This window comes from Vanessa tameamea, chromosome Z (genome assembly GCF_037043105.1).
Source record: "Vanessa tameamea isolate UH-Manoa-2023 chromosome Z, ilVanTame1 primary haplotype, whole genome shotgun sequence".
NCBI classification, from domain to species: domain Eukaryota; kingdom Metazoa; phylum Arthropoda; class Insecta; order Lepidoptera; family Nymphalidae; genus Vanessa; species Vanessa tameamea.
This window is the reverse complement of record NC_087341.1, coordinates 2,616,872-2,635,839: the sequence shown is the minus strand read 5'-3', so window position 1 is coordinate 2,635,839 and position 18,968 is coordinate 2,616,872. Positions and strand designations below refer to the sequence as shown.

At 30.9% G+C, this 18,968-nt stretch overlaps 1 protein-coding gene across 1 annotated transcript in view; it reads left to right on the top strand.

Annotated features, from left to right (window-relative positions):
* LOC113403891 (glutamate receptor 1-like) overlaps positions 1-18,968 on the top strand; it is a 125,200-nt gene that overhangs the window by 37,721 nt on the left and 68,511 nt on the right. Inside the window, exon 3 of the mRNA XM_026644518.2 lies at positions 15,232-15,359. Coding sequence (XP_026500303.1) covers positions 15,232-15,359 — 128 coding nt within the window. The remainder of the gene's footprint in view (positions 1-15,231; positions 15,360-18,968) is intronic.

The window sequence follows — 18,968 nt, the reverse complement described above, 5'->3', positions numbered from 1 at the left end:
TTAAAATTAAGAGTTTGTGTATGTCCCACGTCTGGGTACGAAGGACGATATTCTTAAGTAGTTGGTTTTTTTTAATGGCTTAGTTTATTGTGCCATCTGATGGTAAGTGGTCACAACTGCCCATAGACATTAGCGCTGTAAGTAATATTAACCTTAGCTAAGATGTTATGTCTCTTGTGCATGTATTTAGACTGGGTCACTCAATCTTCAAATCGGAACATAGCAATACCAAGCATTGCTGTTTGGCGGTAAAATATATGATGACTGGGTGGTATCTATCCAGACTGGCTCGCACAAGACTACCATCAAGAAAATTAGATATTAATTTATAATTAATTGATTGGTTTGAAGCTGACTCAATTCAATTTCAGTTAATTCACAAACACAAATTAAGTACATAAAATTCGATTGGTGGTTTGAACCACCAATTTACAGTTAAGATTTCTTTTATCCACTCACATTACAACTCTATTTTACACGAACATTTTATTAATTGTATTCTTTAACGTAATTGGAAACAACTACGTTAATTGTTTTACGTCAACATGAAACACAAATACAAATTAAACCAGCAACGTTACCATCAAGATTTATCGACAGTTCTCAATTTTAGTAGTCTATGACAAAATGACTCTATCCTGACAAATCTGTAGTGTTGCTAGAATTAAGTACCTAAGTCCCTTGACATATGAGGCGTCCACACCAGCCTTCCAGCTCGGTGGATTGAATGCATTTAAGTTCGTCGTTTACTCATATTGTGGTTGATGATATATATGAAGTTGGCTGGAGGCCAAATAAATCAAGTTTTTCAAGAGTAAATCTTGATATTTAACTCAAAAAGAAATTGACGTATATTTCAATTATTATAGTTTTAATGACATAAAATTATATTATGTACTTACTATTTCATTTAAATGCTCCTAATTATGATGTTGTCCGGTTATAAATCATGCATACACACTAAAGAAACAAATACAAATTAAACATAATATAGACCAAAGGCACGAACAAAACATCTGTAGAGATACAAATATAATAAAAAAAAAAATATGGTGCAAGCGAAGAGTTGATCATGATTATTATATGTAGTTATTATATATTATGGTTGAACCTGAAATTAGTGCATTTGTTGGCAAATTGCTCTTCTCTTGTAATGCGTTCAAAAAGTTTTACTCCACTTAAATTGTATAGCTTTATTTATATCATATCTTGTTATATCTCTGAATTTACTGGTATGAAATGTATGTTTACGTAATAGTTAATAGAACATATTTAAATCATTTAGGATATATTTTGATAATTAAGGTAAAGTGAGGTGAAGTAAATTAATAGAACTTGGTCGTTCCTGATTAATAAATAGTTTTAATTCGAGACTAGACACCAAGTTTTATTACCGAACTGCATACATAGTTTTTTTTTTTTAATTTGTAACCCCTTAGACATTTTCTCCTTTATCTTTTAATCTAATGTATCTTTTAATACATACCTCTTATTTCTATTTGTGTGACTGCATCTTTTTATTACAAGATAGGATCTGTTCTAGGTATTCAAATTCAACATTTGTACGAACGTTTGGGATCCTCTAAAAATATTATTTCTCTTGTGATCGTGGGTTCCTTGGCCGGTCTGGACGGTATTCGGCCAGTTTGATTTCGATATTTAAAGTTTTAATCTGAAATAATTTATCAAAACTGGACTTTCATTAATGTTAGTATCATATTTACACGATGGTGGGGTTTTGTACAAGCCCACGTGGGTGGTTTACATATTAACCGCTAAACAGTTATACTTATTGTTTGTTCCGGTTTCCGGTCACACACAAGTTCATTCATTATTGAAAATACAGGCAGAAGGACAGAACGTCTTAGTTCCAAAAATTGGTAGCACACTGAAGATGTCCAGGATTGTTATTTTTTTCTTATAGTCCCAATGTCTATGAGGATGTATACCTATTACCAACTATTCTATGTCTGGTCTATTTGCCAGATGATAATGAACGATAATGACATTTAAAAATAGAATCACAATAGATTCTTGTCTGATATGAAACCAATGTAATGATTGATTAATCAATTCACACTAATATCAAATTCTATCAATCTTTCAATTACCGCTACAGAACCAACCACTCTAATATGCAAAATATCGAAGTAGAAAGATAATTCGATCTCGTCCCGTTACGAGTAGTGTTAGATTGAAATAAACTCAAGGTTGAGTTGACTTTATTACGGAATATCATATTATTTAATAATAGTAAAATACTTAGACTATGACATGTCTATAAAAATATATTGGATAATATTCCAAAGGTAGATATTATAAATTTAGGTACTTATTCAAATTATGCCGTCTCATATCAATCATGACTAGAAGTTACCAACCTTAAATTTAATATAGGTTGTAAAGAGATGAAAGTGTTTGTAGGAGCGTATTTGAAAGAAATATAACCTATTTGTCAAAATTATTAGTTATAATCTTGAATATTAATAGCGTGAGCCGATTTTTGTACCAGTGATTATGGGACGAAGATCGGTTATGGTCGTAAATGCGCAGAAAAAAAAAGTATTCTTGATTGCAATTTACTAAATTGCTACGATTTGACAAAGAATTCATTTAAGAGAGAGTAATGGCCGGTTAGAGAGTGGTATACTGGTATGGCTTTAAAAAATAAAAATAAAAACGTAAACAAAATTAAAGTAAATTGTTATCAACATACTCCAATTCTAACTAACGTATACTGTTTAACATTAAAAATTTGATTTGAAAAAGGTTTCATCATTTTGGCGCCAAGTTTAGATGACTGACTTGCAGTTTACAATGAAATTAAATCAAAACAAAACCTGTCATAGATTTAGAAATTCTAAAAAAAAAATATTTTGAATAAACGCGAAGTTTCGCGGGGGACTTACCAGTTTGTATTATTATAACAGATAATAGAAAACAATTAATCAATATTATATGACGTGATACGTTCTAAATTTGAATATAATATATAAATAATCTTATAATACGAGTAGTTTAGAACTGTCCAAGTCATCAGGTAATAGGTGAGTGCTTTTAGAATTTATTAAATCTCACGATGACCTAATTCAGTTCAGCTCCAGATCTACGATCAAACACACGGATGCCTTTCACGAACCACGAATAATGGTGCACGATACAACAATGCCTCGCACCTGTTTTAATTGTGTTCTCTCAATTTCAAACTAAGGCTGATTGCACGAAACTTATACAAAACCAAAGCAATTGATTAAAGTGATATCACGTTAAAAATAAATTTAATATCTGAACAACATGTCTGTCACTGCAGTCAGTCTTTAGTAATATTACAGCAGTTTTTAAAATAAATATTTATTTATTTTAATGTAGTTTTTCATACGTAAAATTGTTATTTAATAAAAATAAAAACTATTTACTCCGTTTTTCATTAAATCATTGGTATCCTATTTTAAATAAATAATGTAATATGTAAATATATATACGGAAACGACGTAGCAGTTTCGTTTTATATTTGAAACTTTTAGTCGCATATATAGTTTTTCTATTCAAAGATTTTTATCATCGACACCTCCAACGCGTTGAAATTTTCCCGCAGAGTTCGAAACACACCCACAAATCGATTTCTGAAAGCAAATATTTGTTGTTACACACTTCGCCACCCTTACATGACTTTTGTTACTTTATTCAATTCAGACGTATGTAAATAGTTGAACTCATACTTTTTGTTTTAGAACATTGTTTCAGTATGTTTATTCTACTGATCCTGACGTATTGAACGAAGGCTCATCAAATATTATAAATTTAATAAGGGAAAATTGTTGGTATCTGGTGGTACAGCTTTCTTTTAGTCTTGTTTTGTTTTATTTGAACAAACAAATCTATAAATTTCTCTTTTATTGGAAAGTCAGAGGTTAAAATTGCAAACCTGCCCCTCTGATATTCTGATTAACAAAATTGTACCATAAAATACTCCATACATATTTAAAAAATATGCTCAATATAATCTATATAAATTCAAACTCAACTATTAATTTCGTAGGTAAATAAATCTTGACGATTTATTTAAATGATTGTAATTTCAATATAGCATTCCACTAATAATGTGACGTTATGGTATATTTTCATTTTTATAATAAAGGCTATTTAATTAATATTAATTATGTCACTTTGTAAATAAATGGTGATTTCGGCTCAGCTTTATGTCTTAGAGTACCTTGTAATTTACGTATGTAATTAATTTGTGAATAACTAAGATATTTAAGTGGTAAGGTATTGAGGTGGTCTTTGTGCAGGGCAGTCTGTGTGTCCAATTTTCACACATATTTACACTCGATCTTCCTATCTTAAATCTGTATTTGAATCTGAATGGGGCCTGTTTTGATTTATATTAGTTAAATAGAAATAAATGTGTTAACATTTCTTTCAATGTTTATTAGCGGATTTTCAGTCTGGAGGCCGTCAAGTTCCGTTGGATTATAAAATTGTACCTGTGTTTTTTTTAGATAGATTTTTACTATGAATTACTGACCATTAGTGGTCAAGAAAAGTCATGCGGCAATGGTGATCACTTATCTGGTGATCATCGCCTATAATCAGGTGACCAAATAAAAAGAAGTCAATAATGACCTTAGTTTATTTTTATGGATTAAAAATTGTATATACATTTATTTTAAACAAATGTATACCAATAAGAACTTAAATATGTGTATATAACAAAAGCAATAATACATATCTTGAATGCGTGGAATGGTGGCAAGAATTCTAGCAGAATTTTCCCATTGATCCCAACGCTATTTCCATTATCAGGGCGAAAAATTAAAAATGAAGTCATCGTGGTAAAACCCGGCGACAGAAATGATTATAAATATGTCTATATAATATATTACGTTGTGTTATATATTATGTTCATGTTATATACACTAATTTTATTTAGTCGATGCGAAATATGTTCTCACGTAAATTTCTGTTGTGAAGAGTTATATTTTTTACCTGCGAATATTCTCGTGCATCTGTAGACTAAAACTGAGAGATAAAAAGCGGTTTTACATACACACACCATAAAGCTTTTATGACTAGGTGAGGATAATATTATGTGGGATGACGGCGTCTTTGAATTTTAATGCGAAAGTGTATCCGAGCCTTTTTGTTTTTATAACTTTTTTTCTTATAAAAACATAGATGTAAGTTTTATTTTATTGTAATTTACACATTATTTATTTTTGTAAAATGTGCATGGTTGAAATTGTCATTTAATTATTACCATTCACGAATGACAATACAACAAAAACTATATAATAGCTAGAATAATAATAATAATATAGCATATTACAAAAAAATCTCTTTTATATGTAAAATCTAATTAAAAATAATCATTAATTAAATTTGTAACAGTTTTTTTTTTATAATACTGGTTGAATCCGCGGTTTTATCCACGCGAAACTGATAAAACTTCATAACACACATACCTATCTCCTCAAATTTACCCCCTCGGTCTTACTTCATTGTTTCATCAAAATGGGCTTAGCATAAAAGACAGACCGAGTTTTTTTCGCATTTATATTTATTATTAATATTAGTATGCATATAGAAACACGTAGTTGCAAATAGATTTATATTTTTAACGAAGTTATCACTACGATATCATTTTCCGTTGAGTATTTTTAAATTAAAAATTTTAGCTTTGACACATAAGGCCATTTTTTTACTGAGAAGTTCATTTACCGTACAATTTATGATTGATAAAAAAACAAATTTACAAGAGAATAGACATCAATGAACTTGTTCTTAAATTTCTTTGATTAATATTTCATAATTTTAAATGGAAATGGAAATTACTAAGTGATTAAAAGGATAGAATAACGAATATAAATTTGTTACAATGAACGACGAAGAATGTTTCCGATATTGAAGCGAAAATTTAGTCGTTTCAACGTGCTTTCCAAAAAGAAGACGTGTACGCTGTTCACTCCAAAGCCTATTTGATTGGTGTTGCACATAACACGAAACCAAAAATGTGCAAATGTGTTTTATTTAGCATTCCTTATACATTTTTCGTATCATTTTAGAGATACATATACATACATATTATAGTTACATACAATTATTAATATAACAGTTTAGGAACCAATACCTAGTATGTTACTAGTAAGGACGGCCCGCTCTTCCATTACAAAGAACAATATAAGTAAGTTAGATCAAACCTATGAGTAATATCACAGAAATATTACGATTGTACGAGTTTGAGTGAGTATGTGTCAGTATGTTTGTGTGTGTGAGCTAAGAAACTCGTAATAAACTTTCTATTTCATTCTAGCTTAAATGTCGTAAGTAATCTGTCAATATATTTTTTTGTACATTTATTGTAATTTAACGGGTGGAAATATAATAAACCTGTTTAATTTGTTGTAAATATACGCAGATTGAATTGTAAATTGTCGATTAGCAAATTTATTTTTTGTTTACCAAGTACTTATTACATCTTTTCTTCTACTTTTAGCGTTACTCTTGCAATAAGGAAGGGTCCTGTACAACCTAATGCAGTACATATATTTTTCTTACTGTTAATAATTCAGAGTATTTATAGAGTTCATCTGTGGGTTAGCGATAATTTTTTAGAAACATGCCTTTTGATAAGAGCTTTTGAGCCCTCTCCATTTCAAGAAACTACTCTTGAAATAATTTAATTCCATATTTACGGATTACGGGAAAAAGTATTATTGATATTAAATCATTTTATATGTAAAAGTTTAGCTTATAATGTCAACTTAGTCGTAGAGTAAATATTTGCGGACAGTTTGGGAGCCAAATAAGACCTATGATTAAATAGATACAAATATATTATAATATATATCTACGATAGTATCAGACTACCAATGCTTGTCAAAATAAATAAAGTATAAGTTTAAAGTGTTTGTAAATTAAATAAGATTGTAGTTTGAAAAAGTACTCGTATACATAAATGTTTAACAAAATTTATGTACCTATGAATGTCTTGAAGTGTTATGCGTACGTTATGGTTATGAAGGTACGGTTTTTACAACTCCCTCGTTACCTTAACATTAAGAAACTTTCGAGAAAAATACAGAGCGTTTATGAAGACATTTCAACAATAACAACTTCATGTAGCTTTTAAACCTGCCGACTAATGTTCGGTAATACATTTTTGGATGTCCTTATATTTTTTTCTTGCAGCTAATTATTAAGTTACTTCAGAAGTTATAGAATATTTTATTAGATTTTTCATTATTCATTTCAGAGATAATATTTATTTTAACTTTGACGCAACTTTTATTTACTTTTTTTTTATGTATAGAAAAAAAATTAACGATGTTCCTATGTCGAACTTATAACTTAAAAAGAACATCTTTTCGGATGGCACTTTTGATTTTTTTTCTTATAACAAAAGACAAATCCCTGCCGGGATTTCTTGAAAGCAAGCATAAAACTTATCGTGGTAATACCAGCGGTCATTGCTCCGAGATACCGTGAAAGGAGGCCGGGTGGAAAAAAAAATGGCGAACATATTTCGTATCTCTCGGAAAAATGAGAACAATACGTAAATACTGACACGGAAATTAAAAGCAGAAACAAAAGCAAATTACCCGTAAGAGGATGAACGGGGACCGCGGCGGCGCCTATTTTCTCTAATGAGGAGCACTTTGTAGACCTCTGCGGTCCTCCGAACTGTCTGCTACTTTTTCTGGTATCTAGTCCTTTAAATGGTGCTGTGAAAGTTTTTATTGGGTTATTAACTTGTCTCTCGAAATTTAAATGCCTCGGTATACTTTTTTCTGTAAACTAGTAGCGCTTGGCAAATTAGCTCCGATCCCTTTTTCGTATATCACTGGCTTACTTAATGAAATTAAAACGAATAAAACTTCGTGTGTATTATTATTGGAAATATATTTTTTACTTTCATTAATTCAGCTGTACGTAATCTTAAATTTCATTATTAAAATTTAATTGAACTGCCAGTTTCTGTAACGACTGATTCTGTAGTATTTTCCTTCTCATGTAATTCGATTTGTCTGTGTCTAGTCAAATCTTCAATCCGTATCTACATACGCATTGAATATAGTATTCATTAATCTTTTTTTTACACATCATATTAGTAGCCTGTAAATTTCCCACAGCTGGGCTAAGGCCTCCTCTCCCTTTGAGGTTTGGAGCATATGCTACCACGTTGCTCCAGTGCTGGTTGGTGGGATACACATGTGGCAGAATTTCGTTGAAATTAGACACATTCAGGTTTCCTCACGACGTTTTCCTTCACCGTCGTGCACGAGATGAATTATAAACACAAATTAAGAACATGAAAATTAAGTGGTGTTTGTCAGGATTTGGACCCGAAATCATCGGTTAAGATGCACGCGTTCTAACCACTGGGCCATCTCGGCTCTCAACCTTTTTTTTATTAATAATTATTCCATCTCGACAAACTATTTGATTCTCATTACATTGTTATCTTTAGAGATATTTGCATTTTATTGCAGTATAAAATAAAATCGCATCCCGCCAACTGTACACTTAGATCCTTTAAGCTCCGCAATGGATTTTGACAATAGTCAGAGCGTTTCAAAAAGAATGTGTATAATACATGCATATTATAATAGAGAAAAGCCTAGAATTTCAACTTTTCTAGCTGGAAAAAAAAAGTTTTTATAATTGTTCTTCTATCTATAATTTGTATATAGACCTTGCGTTGTATATAGGGTTTGGTAGCTATCCAACCCTATACGAAAAACACTATACAGTAAAATATTTAATTTTTTATAACTTTATAGTACTTTTTTCTTCGTGACGTCCTCATAAACCGTCGTATGGTACACCGTCGGGTTTAATGCAGTTTACATTTTATTGCCAAGTTATCATTGAAATTCTTGTATATTATTCAGTCATTCTTAATATTCTGATACGCATATGTCTTCTAGAGAAATGGCTAATGTCTACATTCCAATCTATGATAATACCTCTGATATATGACGATTGCATGTACAGTAGACACATTAATTTATATGTACATAATAATATATCTTATTGGACATCTGATTATCTAATTGTTGCTGGATGTACTTTGATATAATGTTCTACATATTGGCTCAAGTTATATCAAGACAGTCGTTTGTTATTTTTGAACGTATCGAATAAAATATTCTATTCATTATTTGTTTTTATGATTCTCAACAGTACCACTTTTTTTATTTATATTTTAGTTCTTCTTTGGTTATATTGTAGATATAATCAATTTTCTTTTAGACTCAGTATAATTCAAATATTAACTGAAATTATTTCAATTTGTTTGGTCTTTATTTCAATTGTACAAATATATAAAAATCAATTCGGTGGTGAGGTTTTATCGAACAAACTTACTGACTTAGTTAGTTTCTATAGATGTAAATAGAATATTAGTTCAGCATTAGTAATATCATTTAAAGTATTATCTAAAAATGAACGATATTTTTTTTCATTGTTTTATAACACGAAAGAAATTCGTTGCACCAGAGACGCGATCTTAAATTTGATATATTATAATTTTACGTCAGTTCCCCGTGACTGTTTTTATATGTCATATAAAATGACATAGCGATACCGCACTATCTGAGTCAGTATGGAGACACTAATAGCACTCTGACCGAAAAATTAGCTCTCAGTTCAGTGGATATCGAAACAAAAGAGCGTTAATTCCGCGCCTTGATCATTTTTGTCATCGCTTTCATTGTTAATATTCATTCCAAAAATATGATAACAGTCATAAATGATAATTATACGACTATTAATTAGTGATAATGTTTGTAAAACGATCACATCGGTGATAAGTTAATAAATATCGAACAGTATACCCTAAACGAGCAAATATTGCAAAATTTGTAATCAACCGCAAAACGATTATTTGATGAAATTTTCTGCAGTAAAATCTGCAACACGCAACTAGTATATACCGTTATATTCATACAGTCATGTAAAAGGAAACCACGAGCGCTAATGCTTAATCATAAACGTAAATGATAATACGGTTTTCGGGTAATGGAGTATGTATTTACCGAAACGCGAATTTTCATTTCGTCACGATGTGTAATTTATTTAGGTTTTTTCCTTTATGTTTGATTCGATTATTTGGTGACATGAAAATTCAATTTAATCAACGGCGCTAAGGACTAATGAATGAGGCAGCGATAGATTCAATATAATTATGTTGGAATAAACAACCTTCCTTTTTGTACCGGATTATGACGATGTCGCTCATTCATATAAAGAGGTAGGCGATGTTTGTATTTTTCTTTAGCGTTTCATGCGAAGACTACTTTTGCAGATGACATTTAAATTTCCCACTATTATAATCTAAAGTTTTCTGAGCACTAGGCTGTATTCATACGCATTTCAAATGCATTTCGTTTTGATTAAAAATTATTTTCTAGAAGACTAATCGTTCATTTTCAATTTTGTCTCTTTAAACATATAATATAACAAAATTACTGAAAATATTGACATGAAATTGTGTTTAAAAAATACCGTGTACGAGGCAAAGGGCAAGACTGCTGTCACGAAAACGTATGATAGTGAAAACCACTTGAAATCACTATAGCGGCCATAGCACTCTACCAAATCAATTCTCTTTTAGTTTAAATTTATCGAAAGCAGGAAAATAATGACGACAATAAACGCAACACGCTTAATAATTCAGAAATGTTCGACCCCGATAATTGTTCTATCAATCAAACTGGAATACCTCTCAAACATCGGGTCATTTATCACCACTACAGCAACGATGCGACTTAAGATTTAAGCGTAGCCACTTCAATCCCTCACGACTCAAAACCTCTCTGGTCCGGATGCAATATGACGTGTACCACTGACTATATACATATGCATTAGAATATTCGATATAAACATATTGACTATTATTATTAATCGATTCTCTCGTTAAAGCTCTTGACATTAATCGATTTGATCCATTAATCCAAAGGAATAATCATTTTTATATTTATTTTCGGATATTTTTCTACACAAGAAAGAGAAAGATAATATTATCTAAAACCTTAAAACACTGACGTTAGAATGAAAGGCATATACGTTCGTATTCATTCTTGAAGTCAAAGATATCTTCTATAATATTAAAATGTTAACGACCGATTACTTCAATAATTAAATGTAAACAATAGTTTAATTACTATAAAAGCGTAAGTAAGTGTATACATTAGGAATGAAGAAAAAAATTCCACCTCCGTCACAAAAAATGGAGGTAGATTAAATTTAAGACAATTCACTCTATTACCGAGTTCATTAAATTTCTCTCCAGCGACAGGCTTTTAAGATAATTGTGTTAGAGTGTAATTACGGTGAACGGAGGTGCTGTCGGTTGGGAAATAACGAAATATCGATAGCCAGTTTGGAATTCTCACGACGGCTTCATTAATAATGTAATGCTTAAGAAATATAATAAAAAATTTTAAATTATCAATTAGGATTTTAGACAATTATTTGAAAACTTACTGGGAAGACCTTGATAGTATTTTTTAATGACGTCAACTAAAAATGTTTTGACCAAAGTAGATGGAGATATCGGACGATATATATATATATATATGTATATTAGGATACAAATTCAAAGCGTTACCTGAATATATGCCCTTTCAACCAAGCGTCCCTTTTTTAACAATATAAATAGATACAGGTAAATTGATTTATTGGTAGTAAGTGACTTGTAAGGAAAATCATCTCATACACTGTCAATGGACCAATCTTGGCAAATGAGATGTTATGTATCTCGTGACTCTAGTGACACTGGCTCTCGTGACCTTAAAACTGTAAACTAAAGTATTTGTTGGCGGTTCTATATGTGATGAGTGGGTGATAATATTCAGACGAACTTGCACAAGAACCTACCAGCAAACAGTTGTACACAAAATTAAACTCCTGTATATAATTATTGCCATACCTTTATCAGTTGATGAACTACGTATCTTTGATAATGTTCTCGTGTTGAAGTAAGCCTTTCATCTTATTAGTACTAAATTGTTCTTGCAAGTACAGCTTGCAATAATTAGGTTATTATAGGTGCCTTCAAATAATTGATAATAGAGAGGTAAAATTTTATGTAAGTGAGTTTAATATTGGTTAATTATTGTATGCCTTAATGTAAATTGACTTCCGATTTCATTTAAACTTTGTACAAAATTTATAATGATGATTTTTGGTTTATTCCTATCAATGTGCGAATACAGGATGAGAAAATTCAGACATAAAAAAAATTAAAAACTTTGTAACGATTATAAGTTATTAGTCAATCAAAATAACCGTTAGTGCTATTATTATTATTATTATTTATATTATAAAAGTATCTGTTATTTTTTATATTATTAGCTGGTAAATGAGTCCAGCAGACGATTTGTAATCAGCATCGCCCACACCAACAACAGGACGTTAGTTATGTATTGCCAGATTTGGAGTATTAGTAATTATATCAGAAGGATCATAAGTCCACCGTCTGTACGATTGCAGAATGATCGTGAAACATGTATATTTATTTATAGATATTTATTTAATGTGTTAGTTACGTAACATACGACTAAGCACATATAATTGACAACCGATGTAGGTAACATTCGAAGTATTTTAATTGCTTATTAAAAGACGTGATCTCATAAATTTGAGGGATGACAAGCGAAGGCTACATGTAATCGATTGTACATCGTGTTCTTTTGTTTATCGTGAAAAACTTAGCGGCTGGACTGATTATTATAATATTTTAAAGTATTTATTCTCAATACCACAAATAAATCAATTCAAAAAACTATAACTTGAGATATCGAAACAATAAGACAATGACTTTTTACCATTGGGCCTATCCATTTGAGGACAAAGTTCAGAGCTGCTACAATGAGCCTACACAGTATAACAGTTCCTAGACATTCAAGATTCGTCAATATGTTTTTCTTCACTAAACAAGAGAGGAATTAGGTACTAATTGATATGATTTTATCGTTAAAATTTTTGAATAGACTTTGTACTTGCTTACGTTCACTCTTGTACAATGCAATGTCTCGAACAGTTAGCTAATCTCCCTTGAGAATGATAGACGTAGTTGAAACACAAGTTGAAAACAGGTTTTAAGGACAGTTTTTTTATGATATAGTTATATGGACAGGCAAATAGGTCACCTGATAGGTAAATGGCCACCAGTGCCCAATGCTAATGAGCTGTAAGAAATATTAACCAATTCTTACATCGCCAATGCACCACCAACCTTGGGAGCTAAGATGTTATGTCTCTTTTGGATGTAATTATACTGGCTCACCTTTTAAATCGGTACATTATACAATTAAGTATTGCTGCTTGGCGGTACTATGTATGATGAGTGGATAACCTGACGGCACGAAACCCTAGCTCCAGTAGTAGTATCATAATTTATCTCATATTTACTTGATCTGAGATGTTTCAGTGTATGTAACAATGTCTAAACCAAACATCGCGGGTTCATATAAAATTATTATAGGTACTATTTTTATAATGTATTTAATGTAAGTGCACTTGTCGACTAAAATTACGTTAATGTTGAAGCAAAGTACGGAATTGCCCCCAAACCCAATCCTTAAGAGGAAAAAAAGATATCTGCAAGCTGTTGCCACTTAACTTACTTACAAAATATAGAAATATCAAAAAGTTTTTAAGCTTTAAAAATTTCTAAATAAGATTAAGACGGTTTCCGACTCATACAACGTAATTTATATTCAGAAAGGAGTTCCTTTGATATAAATAGCGTTAATATTTTGCGTTTTCGCTTCTCGGTTTCGTTTGACGATATATTTACATTGAATAAAACTAACTAACAACGGTCGCATAACTTTGAGTATTAATTGACTTATATAAAAATATATTTGATTTCAATAACATAAATATGAAAAGTATTTCTTTATTACAATGTAATTTTAATAAAATTAATACAATTACAAAAAACATTACATTGCATTACAAAAAACAATATCGATAATAACTATCATTGCTGTTACATAGTTTTTGTTAAATTGTAATAATTTATTAAATTGCAATCAAGAATCCTCTCTCTTTTCGCCTTTCTATGCAACTGTTGTCCCATAACTCTTAATATTATAAAATTTGTAATGCTTCTATAATAAAATTCCGCAGACATTTTTACTTTGCCGTTTCATAGATTCAAGTCATTTGTAAAAAATACATTAGTAAAGAAGGCATATTATTCGATACAAGATTATATTGATGATAAAAAGCGTGGAGTTAATCCTTGTTGACTTCCACGTAGGAGACATAACATATATATATATATATATATAATTGTATTTAACTAACATGACTGTATTTTTATATGTTGGAAAAGAGTAGCTACTGAGTTTATTGTCGGTTCTTCGATAGGATCTGCGTTCCGGTGGTAGCTTTACTTTAAATAGTTTGTTAAATGACGATTCAAAAGTGCTTGTAAAAGCCTACTTGAATAAAGTATATTTTGAATTGATTTGCTTTGTAAGTTTTCAAAAATAATATGTAAGACACATTAAGTGATCGTCTCTGTTTGAAATTCCCTATACTTGTAATATTATAAATACTAGCGTAACACTGTCTTTTACTTACGCTCAAACCGCTGAACTGATTTAGATGAAAATATTACTTTTTTAATTTAGGTTTCGATGGGGTAAAATGGGGCTGTGATTTTGTGTGCTCTATAGTTTTATAAATTTCGCGCAAGTAAAGTCGCGGTACACTAACTGAATAATTTATTATAAAAACTATATCGTATACGTTAATTATCATTCACGTTAATTATATTATTTGTTTACAGTAACTATTTTTAACCACCTGATGGTAAGTGGTCACCACGTGAGAAATATTAACCATTCAACCGCCACCAACCTTGGGAACTAAGATTGTATGTCCCTTGTGCCTGTAGTTACACTGGCTCACCCACCTTTAAAACCGAAACACAATAATATTGATTACTGCTATATATGATGAGTGGGTGGTACCCAGACGTGCTTGCACAAAGCCCAACCAACAAGTAAACATACATACTTAATTTTCTTTTTGTTTACTTTTAATTCCAAATATTTTTAAACAACAGGTACTTCCTCACTAGCTAAGGTCACTGTTAACCATAGAATCTAAGATTAATTAATTATTTATAATAACGCGTGGACTAAAATCTAGCGCAAGTTAAATTTACGTATCTTGTACGTTACAATGAATATTTTTCTTCTTTTACAGTTTGCAATCAATTCGCTCGCGGTGTATTCGCGATGTTGGGCGCCGTGACACCTGAATCATTTGACACTCTGCACTCTTATACGAATACCTTTCAAATGCCGTTTGTCACTCCGTGGTTTCCCGAGAAGGTAAGTCTTATCACATTTCAACTTCACGCTTAACGTACATCGTGAATAATAAAATATAAGAACCGGTTAGTTTGTTTCCAGGTGAGTTTCTGATTCAGGAGATTTTATGGTTTTTTAGTTTCATTCACTTTCGGAATCACCTTAAACGTCATCTACGAATATTTCGCTAATACCCTTCAAGTGTATATTTAAGTGTCCTTTTATTAAAAGAGAGCAACTTTTCAATACATTTCTACCAGAGGATAAATAAATAATGTTTTCTTTTTGGTGGTTATTATTTTTTTTAAAATATATACAAGAAAAGTCTATTCAACTAAGCGGCTAAAGAATTAAATAACAATAAAGCGTATTACGTTAATATTAGAATAAATAATCCGACTTTAATAATAACATATGAAACTTATCACAAAAGTATTAAATAATTTAAAAAACGTTTTCGCTGTAGAAAATACATATTTGACTGCGTTAAAGCTAATTGTACAAACATCGGTATTGTTTGTTTTCGTATGTTTCCGTGAAAAATAATTTTATTTACATCTATATATCTTTAATATGATTCTTGGAATATAAATTAATTATATCACTATACCCTCCCCACCGACTACGTTCTGAGCCGAGGTGCGATCTCATAGGAGACACCCTCAGGACGAACGTCACTCTCGAGCCCAAAAGGGTTCACCTTAAGGCAGAGTCTTAACACTCGCCCCAACGTTCGGTGACGCTGTAGGCCAGTAGAGCCAACAGCAATAATCAATCCAGATACAAAATTATACCCTGTTCAAGTTAGCATGATCTTTTTGACAGACGGGCTAATGATGAGAAATAGAAAATATAACATATATAACAGTCGATGGAAGGATGGAATGCGTAATTCAAATTAGAATTTAAAAAAATTTTTGACCTATTTTTCTAAAGATAGCTACCAGCTAAAGAGACCCCAACCAAAAGGTACCCAGATCGTAACAATAACTTAACAATGATCTTTAATAAGGATTTTTTCTTCTTTTGGACGGGCGTGTACCACCTTCGTCTTCATTTACACTTTCCATCAGATTAGATGGAAGACAAACGCCTATTCCATTACAAATATTTAAAAAAAATCATCGATATTTGCAGCAGTTACTGCCTGTTATTCGCGTCCCTACTGTCCGACCGATGTAACATTGTACAAGTGTCTATTATTTTCAGTGTTTCTATTTAAATTTTACTTTGAAGCAATAAGATATAATAGAAAATAGTCTTAAAATTTTCGAATGACGCTTGAATCTTTAGGAACTTTTGTATTATATGTACTTTTTTTAAATATTTTTTCAATTTTTAAAATCATTAAATTAAGAAAATAATATGTTCGTCATTGCAAAGTTATATCGATCAGAAAAAAATTACATCTGTCAAAAAGATCAAACTATCTTGTACAGGTACAAGGTAATTTTAGCAAATAAATTACCTAGCTGTAAAATTATCTATATATACCCGCGTAATGTTTGACGCTGAATAATATAAAACCTAAAAATATAAAATATTAACGGAAACCAAACCACGTTATTGATCCAATGCCGGGGAAATAAAAAAAATTATATACTGAAATACGTTTTAGGTGATTATGTTTACATACGAGTGTTCATACATACGGGCCTAAAATAATTGTAAACGAATGTGTACGTTAACTGTAACTTTTGATAGACTCAACTCAACAAATTATGATGAAATTCAGCCTAAGGCCCCGTAAGACATTCAAAAGATTTTTACATATTTAATGCGCCATATACCTTGCTAACTAAGTTATTATGTCCCGTATCTCTAGTTACACTGGCTCACTCACCATTTAGACCGAAACACAACAATACTAATTGCTATTTGGCGATATAATACTACGACCAAGTAAATTCATATAAAGAAATCATTTACATTTATCTAAATAGAGAATATTCGGAAAATAATTCTTGCAATGTAGGACGTTAAAAAGCATTCAGTTTAATGAATACCTATGAATCTTTTCGATAAAAAATCGAACTAAAACGTCGTTCCGATTCTGCTGACAATCATTCTTTTCGTAATTTCGTTGCTCAGCGATAGGATAGGAATCTATCTATCGGATTAAATACTTGTAATTTTCTTCTCTTATGTGTTATATCTCATGTATTATTATTTAATAATTTACGTAGTTAAACATTTGTTTTACAACACGACCCGTTAAAATTATGTTTTGAAATTAGCTATAACACAGTAAATTATCATTTAAATTGTAATATATTTTTATTTTTATTCGTTATTTTCAATGTACGAGTAATTATAGTATAAAAGTTATTTTAAGATTCTTAAGGATCCGGGAGACCAATCTGCTGTAAAACAGTTCCTAAGAGTACAGTGGTTGATGCCATTTATCCATGAGACGAGTAAATAACACAACTCAAAATATTTTATATGGATAAGACACTTTTGTAAGATAATCAAAAAATCTTATATATTAATAGCTTGAGCCGATTTTTGTCCCAGTGATTATGGGACGATAGCTGCACGTCGAAGATCGGTTATGGTCTTATTTTGACGAGCTCCAGCCGTAGTTGTGCAGAAAATTAAAGAAGATTCTTGATTGTAATTTACTAAATTGTTACGTTTGAAAAAAGTTACTGGCCGGCGAGAGAGCGGCGATATGGCCGTGTAAAGGAAAACGTGTGAACAGACGTCGTCAGATTGCAATGAAATTAAATAAAAACAAAACCTGTCATAGGTTTCGTAATTCCTAAAAACCTTTTGAATAAACGCGAAGTTTCGCGGGCGACCTTAGCATATGATTAGTATAGCCACTGTTGATTGTTGTTACTTCGAAATCTGACGTTTTTATTGTTATATTTGTATCCGAGACTTCGGTGTATCTGTATTTAATATGTATTTATTTTTTGTGTGCGTAAATATCTTTATTACCAGTCAGCATCCTATTTAATTTTGGAATCTGTCTTGGCCAAATAAGCTACATTACTTTTACTAAATATAAAGTCCTCCCGTACGCAATCATCTCAAAACCACCAAGCGGATTTCTATACTGTTTTCACTAACGGACGGAGTGATTCACGAGGAAGGTTTAAGTTTATAACTCATTAATACAGATTATGTTAAAATTGGCTGAAATATGATGAGAATTATTACAGTTATCGGAAAAAATATACCGACCAATAGTGATGCATAAAGATTCAAGTCGGGTGTGGTAGTTAGTAATGAAACATTTATAAACTATATTTAAAAAATCGAATCGACTTATAGCTACCCTATATTTTTTATCGAATTATTTATTTATAAATATATATACGTTAAATTTACTATGGAAGGCTTAGTATCAAGAACGAAAACGCAAAATCAGGCCCGGTTACTCTGGTCGAGTTATTAATAAATTTAATAACTCGACCGCAGCCCCGACATAGGTAATTAGTATGTGGAAACTGCTCATTTTAATGAAGCTTGCTTTTATAGTTTATCTCGGATAAAATTATAGAATATGGTGTATTTATCTTGAGAAATAAAGCCGCTTTAATAACACATTCGATTTAGAGAAGCCGCTGCCGTTCTAGTTCAGTAACTGTTTTTAATAAAAATTGTACTATTTTAATATAA